The 20,575-nt window shown below is 47.3% G+C and overlaps 1 protein-coding gene across 1 annotated transcript in view; it reads left to right on the top strand.

The window, feature by feature from the left end:
- Window positions 1–20,575, top strand: part of LOC129700036 (centrosomal protein of 128 kDa-like) — a 396,302-nt gene that overhangs the window by 324,921 nt on the left and 50,806 nt on the right. Inside the window, exon 18 of the mRNA XM_055640193.1 lies at window positions 12,177–12,238. Within this exon, the coding sequence (XP_055496168.1) occupies window positions 12,177–12,238 (62 nt within the window). The remainder of the gene's footprint in view (window positions 1–12,176; window positions 12,239–20,575) is intronic.

The raw sequence follows: 20,575 nt of genomic DNA, 5'->3' as shown, positions 1-20,575 counted from the left end.
TACCCGCAACCCCACCTATCTTAGTATCATCTGCATACTTACTAATCCAATTTACCACAACATCATCCAGATCATTGATGTACATGACAAACAACAGTGGACCCAACACAGATCCCTGTGGCACCCCACTCGTCACTGGCCTCGAACCTGACAAACAACCATCCACCATTACTCTCTGGCATCTCCCATTCAGCCACTGTTGAATCCATCTTGCTACACCACCATTAATACCCAACCATTGAACCTTCTTAACCAACCTTCCATGAGGAACCTTGTCAAAGGCCTTACTGAAGTCCATATACACAACATCGACTGCGTTACCCTCATCAATTTCCCGTGTAACATCTTCAAAAAATTCAAGAAGATTAGTTAAACAAAGACCTTCCAGACACAAATCCATAATCCTCCGACATTTCCGCCACCTCCAACGGGATCCCACCACTAGCCACATCTTCCCCTCTCCACCCCTTTCCGCCTTCCGCAAAGACCGTTCACTCCGCAACTCCTTGGTCAACTCGTCCATTCCCACCCAAACCATCCCCCCTCCCTCAAACACTTTCCCCTGCAACCGCAAGAGATGCAACACCTGTCTCTGTACCTCCCCCTTCGACTCCGTCCAAGGACCCCAACAGTCTTTTCAGGTGAGGCAGAGGTTCACTTGCACCTCCTCCAACCTCATCTACCGTATCCGCCGTTCCAGGTGTGGACCAAGCGCAGGCTCGGCGATTGTTTCGCTGAACACCTCCGCTCAGTCCGCCTAAACCTACCTGATCTCCCGGTTGCCAAACACTTTAGCTCCCCCTCCCATTCCCACACTGACCTTTCTGTCCTGGGTCTCCTCCATTGTCAGAGTGAGGCCCAGCGCAAATTGGAGGAACAACATCTCCTATTTCGCTTGTGCAGCTTTACACCCCAGCGGTATGAACATTGGCTTCTCTAACTTCAAGTAAACCTTGCTTTCCCTCTCACTCCATCCCTCCACCTTCCCAGTTCTCCGACCAGTCTGACTGTCTTCCTGATTAAATTTTATGCTTGTATGCTTCGGTGTCACCTCCTAGCTAACAATGATCAATTCTACATTTTCCTAGATTTTTTCATCCCCTTTGATCTCTCGTTTTCACACCTTACCCTTCCATATCTCCACGTCTCCCACTCCCCTGAGTCTCAGTCTGAGGAAGGGTCTCGTCCCGAAACGTCACCCATTCCTTCTCTCCAGAGTTGCTGCCTGTCCCGCTGAGCTACTCCAGCATTTTGTGTCTATCTTCAGTGTAAACCGGCATCCGCAGTTCCTTCCAACACAAACTCTTTATACTTCAGGATAATAGCTGGGCCTGCAAGCCAAGGACCTGTGTCAGTACGCCGCTTCAGCACGGAGGGCGGGGGTGAGGTTAAGGGGGGGTGGGGGGAAAGTAAATTCTCCCATTTCCTTTGAAAGAGACCATTTGGCCCATCGCATGTACTGGCTCTCAAAGCAATCTAACTGATCATTTCCAGTCTGAAGAATAGGGCAACACAGTAGGGCAACACAGTGGCGCAGCAGTAGAGTTGCTGACTCCCAGCGCCAGAGACTCGGGTTCGATCCTAACCACGGGTGCTTGTCTGTACGGAATGTATATGTTCTCTACGTGACCTGCGTGGGTTTTTTCCGGGCGCTCCGGTTTCCTCCCACACTCCAAAGACGTGCAGGTTTGTACGGTTAATTGGCTTGGTGTAATTGTAAATTGTCCCGAGTATATGTAGGATAGTGCTAATGTGCGGGGATCGCTGGTCGGCACGGACTCAGTGGGTCGAAGGGTCTGATTCCGCACTTTACACCAAAGATGGACACAAAATACTGGAGTAACTCAGCGGGTCAGGCAGCATCTTTGGAGAGATGGAATGGGTGAAGTTTTTGTATCAGAACCCGGCGGGGGGGGGGGGGGGGGGGGGGGGGGTGGATAATAAATGGAGGCCAGAAATGGTCAGAGCAAATCAGTTTGCACGTTCTCCCCGTCACAGCGTGGGTTTTCTCCGGCTGCTCCAGTTTCCTTCCACACTCCGAAAACGTGCAGGTTTGTAGGTTAATTGGCTTTGGCAAAATTGTAAATGGTCCCTGGCGTGTGACTCAGCGGGTCAGGCAGCAACTCCGGCGAACATGGATAGGGTCCGAAGAGGGGTCCTGACTTGAAACGTCACCTATCTGTGTTCTCCAGAGATGCTGCCTGACCCGCTGAGTTACTTCAGCACTTTTGGTCTACGTTTGGTGTAACTGTATCTGCAGTTCCTGCCAACACAAAGTACTGGACGAACTCAGCGGTCAGGCAGCATCTGTGGAGAGATTGACAGATGACACTTCTGGCCAGGACTATTTTGGTTTCGTTTTTACAGTTTGGAATTGTGGAATTCTCTGCCACAGAAGACAGTGGAGGCCAATTCACTGGATGTTTTCAAGAGAGAGTTAGATTTAGCTCTTAGGGCTAACGGAATCAAGGGATATTGGGAAAAAGCAGGAACGGGGGTACTGATTTTGGATGATCGTCCATGATCATATTGAATGGCGGTGCTGGCTCGAAGGGCCGAATGGTCTCCTCCTGCACCTATTTTTCTATGTTTTCTATGTCTGTGTCTTCAGTGTTTGGATGGTGTTGCTTTAATGTAGGAACGACCTGGTTTTCTACAAATGGCGACCTTTCATGTCCACTTGAAGCATTAGCACTGAAGGAGCAGGCATCTGTGTTAACGTCCATGTATTGATTGTAGCCCAACGATGCAACAACAGCATGAACTAGAATCGAACCATAACACGGCCATATTGTGCTACCAGCTGGGCATACAGTGTGGAAACAGGCCCTTCGACCCAACTTGCCCACGCCAGCCAACAAGTCCCAGCTACACTAGTCCCACCTGCCTGAGTTTGGCCCATATCCCTCCAAACCTGTCCTATCCATGTACCTGCCTAATTGCTTCTTAAACGTTGCGATAGTTCGTGCCTCAACTACCTCCTCCGGCAGCTCGTTCCATACACCCACCACCCTTTGTGTGAAAAAGCTACCCCTCAGATTCCTATTAAATCTTTTCCCCTTCACCTTAAATCTATGTCCTTCTGAGATCAGTCATCAGTCATTGGCAAAATAGAGCGGATTTCATGGGTAGACGCACAAAGTATAAATACTGGCACAATTAAGTCCCAAGGCTTTGGCAAGTGGAAAGTTGAACTAAAGAGCATAATAGTGGGAAGTGTTTAAGAACGAGGTCATTGATTTTAGGTCAGTATTACTTGGAGGGAAGGTTAACCCTAATCTGCCACAGCTAAGATTTGGTGCGGTGCTGGTAATGGCATGGATCAGCCCAATCAATAGACAATAGGTGCAGGAGTAGGCCATTCGGCCCTTCGAGCCAGCACCGCCATTCAATGTGATCATTGCTGATCATCCCCAATCAGTACCCCAATCCTGCCTTCCCCCCATATCCCCTGACTGCTATCTTTAAGAGCCCTATCTAGCTCTCTCTTGAAAGTATCCAGAGAACCGCCTCCACCGCCCTCTGAGGAAGAGAATTCCACAGACTCACAACTCTCTGTGAGAAAAAGTGTTTCCTTGTCTCCGTTCTAAATGGCTTACCCCTTATTCTTAAACTGTGGCCCCTGGTTCTGGACTCCCCCAACATCGGGAAGTTTTCTGCCTCTAGCGTGTCCAAACCCTTGATAATCTTTCAATCGTTTCAATAAGATTCCCTCCAATCCTTCTAAATGACGAGGCAAGGTGATTTATTAATAGGCTTGCCTGCCAAAATTAAAGTCTTTTGTTTCAGTTAATCTGTATTTTAGTCCCGTGGAGCCCTGGAGTCATAGAGCTTGGAAACAGGTCCTTGCGCAACTTGGCAGCGCCGCCCAACATGTCCCATCTATGCTGGTCCCACCTGCCCGCGCTTGCCCCACATCCCGCTAAACCTGTCCTATCCATGTACCTGTTTAAGAAGGAACTGCAGGTGCTGGAAAATCGAAGGTAGACAAAAATGCTGGAGAAACTCAGCGGGTGAGGCCTTGAGTATGACTCTTTGGGCGACAACTCGCGACCATACAGGCTTCACCCCGCGACGTGTCGCCAGGGCATCGCCTGTATGGTCGTGAGTCGTCTCCTCAGACGCCCAAAGAGTCTGCTGGATTTTCAACATTTTCGGCGACCTGCAACGACCTATGACGGGTGCTGGCAGTCGCCGAAAAAATCGCTTAGGTGGGATAGGCCCATTATTAGTGTACGGGGATCGCTGGTCGGCAGGGACTCGGCAGGCCGAAGGGCCTGTTTCCACACTGTATCTCCACACTAACTTCAACCCGAAGATGTTATTCCTGTAATTTGGCATAAAGTCACGTATCTGTGCGCGCTTTCTTCTGGGACAGATGGAGTGTTAGAGAAAAACCCATTTTTGCTGCATTATTTTCAAGGTTGTAACGTGATGAAATAATTCCCTGATCCAAACGGACTGGATCTGAGAACATTCCTCAGAGGATAAAACAGTTAAGACTTCACCAGGCTGGGAGATTTGGGGCAAGGGCAGGGAAGGATACATTTTAAAGTAGGTGAACGTGCAAAGGTGTTGTTACCCGTCCAAAAACTCTGGGATGGAAACAAAAGGCAAGACTAACGACACAGTGGGTCAGGCAGCATCTCTGGAGAAATGGAATAGGTGACGTTTCGAGTTTGAAGATGGGTCTCGCCCCGAAACGTCACCGATTCCTTTCCCCAGAGATGCTGCCTGATCCGCTGAGTTACTCCAGTATTTTATGTCTATCTTTGGTGTAAACCAGCATCTGCAGTTCCTTCCAACACAAAGTACTGGAGGAACTCAGCGTTCAGGCAGCATCTGTGGAGAGGATTGACAGACGACATTTCAGGCCTGGACCACTTTGGTTTCGTTTTTATAGTTTAGAGATACTGTGCCCTTCGGCTCACCGAGTCCATGCCGACCAGTAATCCCGCACACTAACACTATCCTACACTCACCAGGGACAATTTACAATGACACCAAGTCAATTAACCTACAAACCTGTTCGTCTTTAGAGCGTAGGAGGAAACCGGAGCGCCCGGAGAAAATCCACGTAGGTCACGCAGAGAACGTACAGACAAGCACCCGTGGTCTGCAGTTCCTTCCTGCACAAGGGTTCTGGGATGTCACTCCAAACTACACTGGGACAGCGATAGAAATGGTGGCCAAAAAGCTCTGTACAGATGTTCCTTTGAGAGAAAGAATCTGATTGTTGCTGCAGCCTGCGATAATCACCACGGCTGCAAGATTGAAAAGTTTGTTACCGACATGATAAATTCAGCCCCAAAGGCTTATGCTGTCGCTGCACCTTATGCAGGTTGTGTGACAGGTACGCAGCAGAGTTACAGACAGGGCTGAAAGAGTCAGGCGCTGACGGTGCTGGTGATGGAAACCGTTAACTGCCTGACAGTCGCGGAAACAGGCCCTTCATCCAACTGTGCCGACCAGCGATCACCCGTTCACACACTAGTTCAATGTTTAGACAATAGACAATAGGTGCAGGAGTAGGCCATTCGGCCCTTCGATCCAGAACCGCCATTCACTGTGATCATGGCTGATCATCCACAATCAGTACCCTGCCTTCTCCCCATATCCCCTGACTCCTCTATCTTTAAGAGCTCTATCTAACTCTCTCTTGGAAGCATCCAGAGAATTGGCCTCCACTGCCGTCTAAGGCAGAGAATTCCACAGATTCACAACTCTCTGGGTAAAACAGTTTTTCCTCATCTCCGTTCTGCACTCCCCCAACATCGGGAACATGTTTCCTGCCTCTAGCGTGTCCAATCCTTTAATAATCCAATATGTTTCAATAAGATCCCCTCTCATCCTTCTAAATTCCAGAGTACACAAGCCCAGCCGCTCCATTCTGTGCAGAGATTTAGTGTAGAGATACAGCACAGAAACAGGCCTTTCGGCCCACCGAGTCCGTGCCGACCATCAATACTAACCTATTCACACTAAGGACAATTTTACAACGTGCGGAAGTCAAATAACCTACAAACCCGCACGATTTAGAGCATGGGAGGAAGCCGGAGCAACTAGAGATAAACCCACGCCGGTTGCGGGGAGAACGTGCAAACTCCATACAGACAACCAACCCGGGTCTCTGGTGCTGTGAGGCAGCAACTCTACCGCTGCGCCACTGTGCCAGCACTGGAAACATCTGGAACTTGTCCTGTAAAAATCTGCAGTGGCCTTGAACAATTGTCACCGGAGACCGATTCAAACTGGCAGAAGAAATATCCCCAGGACAATTAGCAACAAACTTGTCGGAGACTATTATGATACATAATCCCTATTTCTGGGCCGTTCAGGAGGAGAACATTGCAGCATTTATGTGAAAGATATGGCGGCACGGTGACGCAGCGGTAGAGTTGCTGCCTCACAGCGCTAGAGACCCGGGTTCCATCCTGACTACGGTTGTTGTCTGTACGGAGTTTGTACGTTCTCCCTGTGACCGCGTGCGCCAGGTTCCTCCCACACTCCACAGACATACAGGTTTGTAAATGCCTTTTGCAAACTATTCCCAGTGTGTAGGACGGAACTAGTATAGTCTCAGTGGGCCGAAGGGCCTGTTTTCACATTGTATGTCAACTATACTAAATATGCTATACTAAATATACTCAACTATACTAACTCAACTAACCTATAATCCAGAAGTCTGAAGAAGGATCTCGACCCGAAACGTCACCCATTCCTTCGTTCCAGAGATGCTGCCTGTCCCGCTGAGTCACTATAGCATTTTGTATCTCTCTTTGGTATAATCATTAGGATTGTATGATTCATTCAAAATGACATAATCCCTATTTCCTCAGTTATTGCCTCAATCTAGTAACTTGCAGGTACAAATATGCTTGGCTGTTGAGACCAAATGACTCAGTTGAAATATACAATACACATCATTGATTTGGATGAAGGCATTCAAAGTAACATCAGCAAATTTGCAGATGACATAAAGCTGGGTGGCAGTGTGAACTGTGAGGAGGATGCTGTGAGGATGCAGGGTGACTTGGACAGGTTGGAGGAGTGGGCAGATGCATGGCAGATGAAGTTTAAAGAGGATAAATGTGAGGTTATTCCCTTTGGTAGCAAAAACAGGAAGGCAGATTACTATCTACATGCCGTCAAGTTGGGAAAAGGGGAAGTACAATGGGATCTGGGGGTCCTTGTACATCAGTCTATGAAAGTAAGCATGCAGGTACAGCAGGCAGTGAAGAAAGCGAATGGCATGTTGGCCTTTATAACAAGAGGAATCGAATATAGGAGTAAAGAGGTCCTCCTGCAGTCGTACAGAGCCCTAGTGAGACCACACCTGGAGTATTGTGTGCAATTTTGGTCCCCTAATTTGAGGAAGGACATTCTTGCTATTGAGGGAGTTCTGCGTAGGTTTACAAGGTTAATTCCCGGGATGGCGGGACTGTCATATGCTGAGAGAATGGAGCAGCTGGGCTTGTACACACTAGAGGCAGGAGTTTAGAAGGATGAGAGGGTATCTCATTGAAACATATAAGATTGTTACGGGCTTGGACACACTAGAGGCAGGAAACATGTTCCCGATGTTGGGGGAGTCCAGAACAAGAACAAGGCCACAGTTTAAGAATAATTTAAGCCATTTAGAACGTAGAGGAGGAAACACTTTTTCTCACAGAGAGTCGTGAGTCTGTGGAATTATCCGCCTCAGAGGGCGGTGGAGGCCGGTTCTCTGGATACTTTCAAGAGAGAGCAAGATAGGGCTCGTAAAAATAGCGGAGTCAGGGGATATGGGGAGAGGGCAGGAATGGGGTACTGATTGTGGATGATCAGCCATGATCACATTGAATGGTGGTGCTGGCTCGAAGGGCCGAATGGCCTACTGCTGCACCTATTGTCTATTGTCTATTGTTTTATGACTGTTGGCAGACCAATGTCCCTCCTGGGATGAATAATGTTCTATCGTATCGTATGATAGCGTGTGCTCTTGACTGCTGCAGTTGCTTCTACAAACACTGACTGTAGTTCACCAGTAACGTACTGGCTGTGCGGTGCCCTGGAGTGTCCTGTTGACTTGATAACGGAGCCGCATCCGTCATGTATTGTCCTGCTTTCATCTCCAGCTCAAGAGGCAGCCAACCGTATCACCAGATGGACCTTCATATTTTCTAAACCTGCTTTTCATCGCAACGAATTGGATCCAATCTGGAGCAGTCGTATATTCCTGAACGATATGAAAGGCTGGTGGAAAGACTTTTCCATTTACTGCAATAACCCCCCAGGCAGCAGATATATATGGGGGTTTCAATCTGTGTAGAGAGGAACTGCAGATGCTGGCTTACACTGAAGATAGACACAAAACGCTGGACTAACTCAGCGAGCCATAAATTCATAAGTGATAGGAGCAGAATTAGGCCATTCGGCCCATCAAGTCTACTCTGCCATTCAATCATGGCTGATCTCATGGTTTAGGAAAGAACTGCAGATGCAGGAAAAAAATCGAAGGTAGAAAAAAATGCCGGAGTAACTCAGCGGGTGAGGCAGCATCACTGGAGAGAAGAAATGGGTGACGTTTCGGGTCGAGACCCTTCTTCAGACTGATCATGGCTGATCTATCTTTCCCTGTCAACCCCATTCTCCTGCCTTCTCCACGCAAACTTGGAATCTTACTAATCAAATTCCTTATACGTTGCAAAACATTCTTGGCTAATAAAATATGATTATGATTATGCTTAAGAGGGACCTGCAGATGCTGGAAAATCGAAGGTCGAAAATCGAAAATCAAGAATCTATCTATCTCTGCCTTAAATATATCCATTGACTTGACCTCCAGGGCCGTCTCTGGCAAAGAATTCCACATCTACATTCCTCAACCAGGCAGCATCTCTGGAGAAAAGGAATAGGTTGACGTCTTTTCGGGTCGCGACCCTTCTTCAGACTTATCGACCCAAAACATCACCAGTTCCTCTTCTCCAGAGATGCTGCCTGACCCGCTGAGTTGCTCCAGCACTTTGTGCCCATCTGCAGGATTGGCAATCTCACTGACACAGGGTGTATTTAAACACCACCATGTTACTGTTATGTCGGCATGGTAACAACATTTTGTTCAAACTTGTTTTTGAATGACAAATTAAAAAAATGTAATTTAATTCAATATTGTTTCTCAAAATCAGATGCCTTGATCTGATCTACAACCCTGCATTCCATGTGCCCATCTTAAAGTCTCTTAAGTTTAGTTTAGTTTAGAGATACAGCGTGGAAACAGCCTCATCGGCCCACCGAGTTGGCGCCGACCAGCGATCCCCGCAGTGTACAGTTTTGGTCTCCTAATTTGAGGAAGGACATCCTTGTGATTGAGGCAGTGCAGCGTAGGTTCACAAGATTGATCCCTGGGATGGCGGGACTGTCATATGAGGAAAGATTGAAAAGACTAGGCTTGTATTCACTGGAGTTTAGAAGGATGAGGGGGTTCTTATAGAAACATATACAATTATAAAAGGACTGGACAAGCTAGATGCAGGAAAAATGTTCCCAATGTTGGGCAAGTCCAGAACCAGGGGCCACAGTCTTAGAATAAAGGGGAGGCCATTTAAGACTGAGGTGAGAAAAAACGTTTTCATCCAGAGAGTTGTGAATTTGTGGAATTCCCTGCCACAGAGGGCAATGGAGGCCAAATCACTAGATGGATTTAAGAGGTAGTTAGATAGAGCTCTAGGGGCTAGTGGAGTCAAGGGATATGGGGAGAAGGCAGGCATGGATTATTGATTGGGGATGATCAGTCATGATCACAATGAATGGCGTTGCTGGCTCGAAGGGCCGAATGACCTCCTCCTGCACCTATTTTATGTTTCTATGTGTCTATTAACGCTATCCTATACACATTAAGGACAATTTACAGAAGCCAATTCACCTACAAACCTCTATGTCTTTGGAGTGTGGGAGGAAACTGGAAATATTTGAGAAAAAAACACGCAGAATCCGGGTAGAAGGTACAAACTCCGTACAGACAAGCAACCCTGGTCGGGATCGAACCCGGGTCTCTGGTGCTGTGAGGCAGCAACTGTACCCGCTGAGCCAGCGTGCCACCTGAATGCCCGTATCGTATCCGCGACTACCACCACCCCTGGCAGCGCATTCCAGGTTGGTGGGGGCGCTGCGAGTCGGCTGCCCTGCCAGCAGTTTGTTCGTCATTTCTACTTTTTTTGTTTGTGTGTCCAAATGTGTGTTTTAATGTCTCTTGGTGTGTCTTGTGTGGGGGGTGGTGAGAGGGGGTAAAGGGGGAACCGCTTTTGGTCGCCTCCTCCACGGAGAGGTGACTTTTTCCATGTCGCCTCGCTCGTGGCCTAACGCCTTGGATTGGTGCGGCCTTTCCCGGAGTCGGGCCCACAGTTCCAGCAGCAGGCGCACAGTGGACATTTCATCGCGGAGCAGGCGAGCCCTTGCCGAGGGCTGCCAGAAGTGAGTGCTCCGATCGCTGGCCCCGCGGACTGTTACAGCCTGAAGCCGCGGTCTGCGGGCGCGGCATGGACTTAACACCGATGCGGGATCCCTCGCCGGGGATAGCCGGAGAAGAGCTCCGATCGCCGGGCTGCGGCCTGCAATATCCTGAAGCCGCGGTAGGGAAGCGCTGATTCGGGACTTACCGTCCCGACGAGAGGGACTGTACATCTCGCCGGCGGGAGGTTTATGGCCCCGACCACGGGGGAACAATGGAGGAAGACTGACTGTACTTTGTGCCTTCCACCACAGTGAAGAATGCTGAGGTGGATGTTTGTGTTAAATTCTATTGTGTATTGGGTGTTTTTTTTAATTGTACTGCTGCTAGCAAGTTCATTTCAACTGCACTTTATTGTGTATGTGATGAATACGATTGATTGATTGATTGGTTGGTTGATTGATTGATTGATTGATTGATTGATTGATTGATTGATTGATTGATTGATTGATTGATTGATTGATTGATTGATTGATTGATTGATTGATTGATTGAGACAATAAAATTGAAGTCACCTGTTAAGTTTGAGAATAACAGATCAAGAGACCAAGTTAAGAGAGTTTTATTGTCATGTGTCCCAAATAGGTCAATGACATTCCTGCTTGCTGCAGCACAACAGAATATGTAAACATAATACAGAACAGTTCAGTGTGTCTATATACCATAGACCATATATATACACAATAAATAAACAGATAAAGTGCAATAGTAATGATAGACTGTTATTGTTCAGAGCTTGTTTCAAGTTGCATTTAATATCCTGATGGCTGTGGGGAAGAAGCTGTTCCTGAACATGGATGTTCTAGATTTCAGGCTCCTGTACCTTCCTCCCGATGGCAACGGAGAGATGAGTGTGCGGCCAATATGGTGTGGGTCTTTGATGATACTGGCTGCCTTTTTGTGCCCTTTTGTTTCTTAAATTCAGGGCTTTTCTAGACCAGGGTCATTGAGTACATTGTAGCAGGATTCTGTGCGGTTTTTGAATATGAGCTGCAAGCTATTGATTGCAATGGGAAATAACTCATTCTCAGTAATAGTACAAGGATATCACACCTGAATGGCTGAATTTCTTTAGCCAGAGGGTAGTGAATCTATGGAATTATTTGCCATATAAGGTTGTGGAGGGCAATTCAGTGGATATTTTTAAGGCAGAGATAGATAGATTCTTGATTAGTACAGGTGTCAGTGGTTATGAGGAGAAGGCAGGAGAATGGGGTGAGGAGGGAGAGATAGATCAGCCATGATTGAATGGCTGATTGAACTCGACGGGTTGAATGGCCTAATTTTTCTCCTAGGACTTTTGAATTTATGGACAAGTTTAGTTTAGTTTAGAGGTACAGTGTGGAAACCTGCCCTTCAGCCCACCTAGTCCGCACCGACCAGCGATCCCCGCACATTAGCACTATCCCACACACACTAGGGACACTTACACCAAGGCAATTAACCTACATACCTGTTACGTCTTTGGAGTGTGGGAGGAAACCGAAGATCTCTGAGAAAACCCATGTGGGTCACGGGGACAACGTACAAACTCCATACAGACAGCGCCCGTAGTCTGGATCGAACCCGAGTCCCCGGCGTCGCAAGCGCCGTAACGCAGGAACTTTACCGCTGCGCCACCGTGTCCGCCCACGGTAGGTGGCCGTATTCCTACACTGATGCATGTTTCAATATTGTTCTTTAACAGAGTTACTGCAAAAAACGTGTCGGCAGGATGAAGAGATGAGAGCATTGCAGGGACGATACAATGTGAGTACAACGTTTTTCTAGTCAAAGTTAGAATCTAATGGGCCTGTCCCACTTTTTAGGCGACTGCAGGAGACTGTGCAGTCGCCACATGTTCGCGGGTGGTTGCCGGGGAGTCGCCTTCATGGCCGCGAGGAGTTCCCGCATTCTGGGAACTAGTCGCGGCCTCATTATGGTCGCCGTGAATTTTTCAACATGTTGTAAATTTAGTGGCGACCAGAATGAAGCCGCCATGGAGAGTAGCGAGAATTCTCGTGCCGTAGGTGGGTCGCCAGGAGGTCCTAGTGGGTTGCCAGGTCGAAGGTTCTCGTAGGTTGTAGCCGTGCTGACTGGCGAATTTAATTGGCTCATTGGGGGAAAAAAAACGTGAGCAGTAGTTTTCAGAACCGAGGATAACCGACCGGTAATGTTAAATGTCCGCCGAGCTTCACAGCCGTGTATCTCTGGCTTCTTAAAAGTTGTCTCCATCCCTTCTCCCTTCTTCTCCCCCCTTCTCCTCCTTCTCCCCCTTCTCCCCCTTCTCTCCTCCAGCCTCTTTTAAAGGACACTGTGCTTTCAGCCGTCTTAATTACAGCGCCAACCTTTAGCAATGTTACAAAATTTTGAGATTTTAAAAATCAAGTCTGCAATTTATCCCATCAGATAAAGCATAACAATAAGTTTAATTTGACACCAAATTCACTTTCATATCTCAAGTATTAAAAAAGTTATGGCCATTTTCATACTCGGAAATTAGCATCTTGTTCCCTATTGATTTTCAATGGACATTACAAAAAAGCTGTGATCTTGGATAATCAAAGGCCCATTTCTTAAGGAAAGATTAACATTTTTAAATAGCCTAAGTGTCCAAAGATTATTCACAAATAATTCACAATATAACATGATTTTTATATCTAATTTACATTAATTTATAGGCCAAATGGAAGGAATTTAGTGTTCAATTGCTGTAAATAAATGCCCATTTAAATTGGCTTTCTAGAGGGTTCATGTGGAACGCGCTGGTTTAGAATGTTGACAGCGCGCTGGATTAGTGCCCTCAAATGCCGAGAAAAAATACTGCGGGATATAAAAAGCCCAAAATGAACTATTCGCTATAGATAACTTGATATATAGGGTTATATATATGCCCCATTTAATGTAAAAATAAGGTACATACCTTTAATTGTTTGCTTTATAAAACCCTGGGGCTGCGAGATGTTGCGGAATCAGAGAGTAATTTTAAACTATTATAACTATATTATCGAGGCCTATAAAACTAATAATACCTTTTGCGACCGGGTCTTGCAGCGATTTTTCGTTAATGATTTACTAGGCTGAACATGTGCGATTAGTACAGCCTAGTAAAAAATCGCGTTTTAAACCCGCCCCCTCCAAACAGCGCCAAAATCGCCGACCTGGCTGTGGGCAGATTCCCAATGACGATTCAGGTAGGTTTTGTAACATACCTACAGCCTTCCTGTTCATGGCGGTGTGTGTCTGTATCACCTTGGCTTTGCACCATGTGAATTTCACTCAGACAGCGCTCCCCCCGCTTGCCCTGTCCCCCGCCTGCATAACGGGCTGGTGAAGGAAGCGATGTGTGTGGTGTGTGTGTGTGTGTGTGTGTGTGTGTGTGTGTGTGTGTGTGTGTGTGTGTGTGTGTGTGTGTGTGTGTGTGTGTGTGTGTGTGTGTGTGTGTGTGTGCGTGTGTTCCACTCTGACAGTCGCCGTTCCAGTTGCCGGTTTTTCAGGCGACTGCCGGCAAAAATCGCCAAAGTGGGACAGGCCCATAAATGAGACAATAGGCAATAGGTGCAGGAGTAGGCCATTCGGCCCTTCAAGCCAGCACTGCCATTCAATGTGATCATGGCTGATCATCCCCAATCAGTACCCTGTTCCTGTCTTCTCCCCATATCCCCTGACTCCGCTATTTTTAAGAGCCCTATCTAGCTCTCTCTAGAAAGCATTAAGAGAACCGGCCTCCACCGCCCTCTGAGGCAGAGAATTCCACAGACTCACCACTCTCTGTGAGAAAAAGTGTTTCCTCGTCTCCGTTCTAAATGGTTTACTCCTTATTCTTAAACTGTGGCCCCTGGTTCTGGACTCCCCCAACATCGGGAACATAAGATACGGGATAATTGAGAAGAATGGCAAGCGTAAACCAAGGAAGCCTACCCTGCCAGTAGAGTCCCCACATCTGACCAATGGTCTCAGATGAATGGAGAATCAGGATACTAAATAGAAACTTTGTTTCCCGAGCTATCACACCACACATGAGTAGAATCAAGTTAGACATATGTACAACAGGCAGTGGCAAAGAGAAAAATACCACAGTGCAGAATATAGTATTGGAGCACTGCAGTTGCAGAAAACGTGCACGTCAAAAAAAGTGCAAGGACTGTCATGAGGTAGGTTGGGAGATTCGGACTGTACCCCCGGCTTATGAGAGGACAGTTTCAGAGACGACCGTGAGGAAGAAGAACTCGATCTTCACCAAGATCTTGAACTCGTAAGTTCGTGCTTTCACGTTATTGTGTCTTATCCTTTGAGCGGCACGGTGGCGCAGCGTTAGAGTTGCTCCTTTCCAGCCCCAGAGACCCGGGTTTGATCCTCACTATGGGATGCTGTCTGTACGGAGTTTGCACGTTCTCCCCATCGCACAAAGGGTGGTGGGTGTATGGAACGAGCTGCCAGAGGAGGTAGTTGAGGCTGGGACTGGCGCAACGTTCAAGAAATAGTTAGACGGGTACATGGGTCGGACAGGTTTGGAGGGATATGGACCAAACGCAGGCAGGTGGGAATAGTGTAGCTGGGACATTTTGGCCGGCATGGGCAAGTTGGGCCGATTGGCCTGATTCCATAGTTGTATGTTGTATAGTCCGGATCTCCCAACCTACCTCATTACAGTCCGTGCACTTTTTTTTAATCTGCACTTTGTTTGCAAGTGGAACGCTCTAACACTGAAACCATGCGTGGGTTTTCTCCGGGAGCTCCGGTTTCCTCCCACACTCCGAAGACGTACAGGTGTGTAGAATAATTGGCTTCGGTAAAATTGTAAATTGTCCCTAGTGGGTGCAGGATAGCGTTCGTGTGCGGGGATCGCTTGGCGCCGCGGACTCGGTGGGCCGAGGCGCCTGTTTCCGCACTGTACCTCTAAGCTAAACTAAACTAAAATCCTTCACTCCTGCCAGCTGTTCTTTGCAGAGCCCCTTCAAGATTGCTCAATGTAAGAACCCCCCGATATATAAAATCTGGAAGTTCACCTCGCCTCCATCCACAGCTTAAAGGGCCAGTCCCACTTTCACAACCTAATTCACGACCTTTTTTACTCGTGGACATTTTTCATCAGGCTAGAAAAACGCCCCGACCTACTTGATGCCACGAGTACCTACGACTAGCATCACGACCTACCCACGACCAACCTACGACCTCGTGACGACCATGCTGCGAGTATGAGTCAAGGGCAAACTCGGCAGAGGTCATGAATTAGGTCATGAAAGTGGGACAGGCCCTTAAGGCTTCAAACTTTCAATGGAGAGTTTCCTTGTTTTAACTAAAGTGCAATTCTGACTTCTCGCTGACAAGGCACCCAATTTCAGTCTCATCAATTTCTTAGAGGCCTCTGGAATATGTCTGTCTGCTCAACTGTAATTCTATTTAGCCTGCTTTCTTCTCCGCAGAGCACCTTGACACAGCGTTGCAGAGTAACGGCAATTATACAGCTTTATCTCCTGTTCTTTCAGAAATAATGGGCATGCTTTTTTTTTTAACCATCAACAATCAGCCTCCCCAATTTCCTGATGTCCATTGTGTGTTCAAAGCCTCTGTTCCAATGGTTTCAGAAACTTGTCACCCTGACATCTTTTCATCTTTTTGAAATCACTTAGAGTCTGTAAAACTATTTTCTGTACAAAAAAACGAGCTTCTCCTTGGAGAAAGAAAGTACTTGTTATCTAAGGGATAAAACAATAATGTTATTTTTTTTTTATAAGAAAGCTTTTTAGCCACATATTTCACACGATGAATGCCATTTGAGTTTGAGCAGTTTATTGTCACGTGTACCGAGGTACAGTGAAAAGCTTTTGTTGTGTGCTAACCAGTCAGCGGAAAAACTATATGTGGGAAGGAACTGCAGATGCTGGTTTACACTGATGATAGGCAGAAGATGCTGGAGTAACTCAGCGAGACAGGCGGCATCTGTGGAGAGGAGAAATGGGTACCGGGTCTGAAGCAGGGTCTCGACCCGAAACGTCATCCATTCCCTCTCTCCAGATATGCTGCCTGTCCTGCAACACCACCATTTTGTGTCTACCCTCAGCAGAAAGATAAATCGACCCGTCCACAGTGTACAGATACAGGATAAAGGGAATAACGTGATTGACATTTAGTGCAAGGTTACGCCAGTAAAAAACAATCAGATAGTCTGAAGGTCTCCAATGAGTTAGATGGTAGGGATGTGGGGAGAAGGCAGGAACGGGGTACTGATTGTGGATGATCAGCCATGATCACAATGAATGGCGCTGCTGGTTCCAAGGGCCGAATGGCCTCCTCCTGCACTATTGTCTATTGTCTATTGATTCAGTTGCCTGATAACAGCTGGGTAGAAACTGTCCCTGAATCTGGAGGTGTGCGTTTTCACACTTCTATACTTTTTGCCCGACGAGAGGGGGGGAGAAGAGGGAGTGGCCGGGGTGCGACCCATCCTTGATTATGCTGCTGGCCTTGCCGAGGCAGTGTGAGGTGTGAATGGATGTCTAATCATAGATTGGTACCAATTTCATATTTATCGTAGGATGACGTAGGAGGAGTCCATTTTTGACCGTTTTTAGTCACAAAGCAATCCTATTTGGCACCAAAATAATTCAACTTACATAGAACAGAACACAGTGCATCACAGGAACAGGCCCTCTACGGCTCACAATGTATGTGCCGAACATGAAGCCAAGATAGGTTAACCTGCCTGCACGTGATCCATATGCCTCTATTCCCTGCATATTCATGAGCCTACAGAAAAGCCTCTTAAACGCCACTATTGTATCTGCCTCCACCACCACCCCTGGCAGCGCGTTCCAGACACCCACCCTCTGTGGTGAAAAAAATAATTTGCCCCCACACATCTCCTTTAAACGTTGCCCTTCCCACATTAAAGCTGTGCCCTCTCATCTTTGACATTTCATCTTTGGGGAAAAGTTGTTCTGACTGTCTATTTATACCTCTCATGTTCCATAATCCATGCACCATCATTATTAGGGGCCTATAACGGATATAGGTTATAGAGACCAGACTACTGTCCCAACAGCAATCAGACACCACATTTTGAACACCGGCTAATAGTTTTGAACAAAGACATTTTGAACACCGGCTAATAGTTACTCTGCGTGAGTTTAGAGATACCGCGCGGAATCAGGCCGTTCAGCCCACTGAATCTGCGCTGACCAGCGACCCCCGCACACTAACCCTATCCTACGCACACTAGGGACAATTTTACATTTTATACTCAGCCAATTGACCTACAAACCTGCACGTCTTTGGAGTGTGGGAGGAAACCCGGAGCACCCGGAGAAAACCCACGCAGGTCACGACGAGAACGTACAAACTCCGTACAGACAGCACCCGTGGTCAGGATCGAACCCGGGTCTCTGGCACTGTGAGGCAGCAACTCTACCGTGCTGCCATTTGTGTAATCATACTCTGTTAGACCATGTAGCAAACAAACCTTTAGTATGTTTAGCTTGCAGGAACAAAAATACTATTTTAGCTGTGAAAAACAATTTTGTATTTGAATACAACTCGTTCTTTCACAGAGTGACCACCAGGTAGTTGAAACTTACTCGGTTAGCACGAACAATCGGCAACAATGGACACCACCCCCCCCCCCCCCTCTCTCCCCTCACCGTGGTCTGTCCATTATAACAAGAGTTACCTGGACTCGGGTTAATGGGAAATTTATTATCCAGGGACCGTTGCACGAAGCGTTCGGGATATGCCAGACGAGAAATCTCCTCAACCTCCGTTCCCAGTCTGAAGAAGGGTCTTGACCTGAAACGTCACCCATTCCTTCTCCTCCAGAGATGCTGCTGCCTGACCCGCTGGGTTACTCCAGCATTTTGTGTCTATCTTCCGTTCCCAGTCTCCGTCCCTATCTTGGTCAAGAAGATCACTCGTGCTCCGAATTCTGCTCATTGTTGGGGATTAGCCACTCGGTTGAGGCACAATCAGCACCTGCTTTCGTCAGTCGTTTTCACACCTTACATGCTCTTTGCACCCCTTCCATAACTCCAGTTTCCCCCTCGCCTGATTCTCAGTCTGAAGAAGGGTCTCGAGCCGGAACTGCACCTATTCCTTTTCTCCAGAGACGCAGCCTGTCCTGCTGAATTACTCCAGCATTTTGTGTCTGTCTACCATTTCAGTTCAGTTTAGTTTATTGTCACGTGTACTGAGGTACAGTGAAAAGCTGTTGTTGCGTGCTAACCAGTCAGCGGAAAGACAATACACGATTACAATCCAGCCATTTACAGTGTACAGATACATGATAAGGGAATAACGTTGAGTGCAAGGTAAAGCCAGCAAAGTCCGATCAAACATAGTCCAAGAGTCACCAATGAGGTAGATAGTAGTTCAGCACTGCTCTCTGTTGTGGTAGGATGATTCAATAGACAATAGGTGCAGGGGTAGGCCGTTCGGCCCTTCGAGCCAGCACCGCCATTCAATGTGATCATGGCTGATCATCCCCAATCAGTATCCCGTTCCTGCCTTCTCCCCATATACCCATATTTTTAAGAGCCCTACCTAGCTCTCTCTTGAAAGCATCCAGAAAACCCGCCTCCACTGCCCTTTGAGGCAGAGAATTCCACAGACTCACCACTCTCTGTGAGAAAAAGTGTTTCCTCGTCTCCATTCTAAATGGCTTACTCCTTATTCTTAAACTGTGGCCCCTGGTTCTGGGAACATGTTTCCTGCCTCTAGCGTGTCCAAACCCTTAACAATCTTATATGTTTCAATGAGATTCCCTCTCATAGAAACATAGAAAATAGGTGCAGGAGTAGGCCATTCGGCCCTTCGAACCTGCACCGCCATTCAATGTGATCATGGCTGATCATCCAACTCAGTATCCTTCTAAAAGTTGCCTGATAACAGCCAGGAAGAAACTCCTTGAAACTGGAGGTACAGATACATTATTAGGCAATAACGTTGAGTGCAAGATAGTCCGATCAAAGATTGTCCGAGGGTCTCCAATGAAGTAGATAGTGGTTCAGGACTTCTCTCTGGTTGTGGTAGGATGGCTTCAGAAAGGATTGATAAAAGAAGAATAGCCAGGTTGGCAGATGGAAATTTCATTTTTTGCTCTTTCAACCTGACTGATCCATCATATCAATGAGCCAGTTACATTTATCACTATCATCAGGACATTCCATTAAATTAAATCAAGATAACCCAGTGGTATGACTACTGATTTCTCTAAATTCAAGTAGGCCCGGCATTCCCTCTCTCTCCATCCCCCCCCACCCACCCAAGTCGCACCAGCTTCTCGTTCTCACCCAGCAAACAGCCAACAATCGCCTGTTTCCTTTATCTTTGCATATCTTTTGTTCATTGTTCTTTATCTCTCTACATCACCGTCTATATCTCTCTCGTTTCCCCTTTCCCGTGACTTACAGTCTGAAGACTTTCAGTCTTACAGTCGACCATTCCTTCCCTCCAGAGATGTTGCCTGTCCCGCTGAGTTACTCCAGCATTTTGTGTGTGTCTTCGGTTTAAACCAGCATCTGCAGTTCTTTCCCGCACAGGGTGCAGGTGAGAGTGAGAGGCCAGCTGAGTATCCCCAGCCGGGCCACGTTTAAGCAGGCATGTTTCAAGTCAATATGTAATAAAACACACAATCTTGTCACACCATCACTTAGGGCGGTCACGGTAGCGCAGCGGTAGAGTTGCTGCCTTACAGCAAATGCAGCGCTGGAGATCCGGGTTCGATCCCCACTACGGGTGCTGTCTGTACGGCGTTTGTACGTTCTCCCCGTGACCTGCGTGGGTTTTTCTCCGAGATCTTTGGTTTCCTCCCACACTCCAAAGACGTACAGGTTTGTAGGTTAATTGGCTTGGTATGAATGTAAACATTGTCCCCAGTGGGTGTAGGATGGTGTTAGTGAGCGGGGATCGCTGGTCGGCGCGGATCCGGTGGGCCGAAGGGCCTGTTTCCGCACTGTATCTGTAAACTAGACCAAACTAAACTTAGAGCCACATTTTCTTCAGAGTCACTGGCATCAATAACCTAATCACCAATACAAAACATTTAATTACACTATCAAAACATCAAGGGCGGAAGAGCTGCTGCCTTACAACTTAATGAAAACGAAGATCTAT

Source organism: Leucoraja erinacea, chromosome 9 (assembly GCF_028641065.1).
Source record: "Leucoraja erinacea ecotype New England chromosome 9, Leri_hhj_1, whole genome shotgun sequence".
NCBI lineage: Eukaryota > Metazoa > Chordata > Chondrichthyes > Rajiformes > Rajidae > Leucoraja > Leucoraja erinaceus.
Note: the sequence above shows the minus strand (reverse complement) of the source record. Positions and strands in the feature narration are given on the sequence as shown.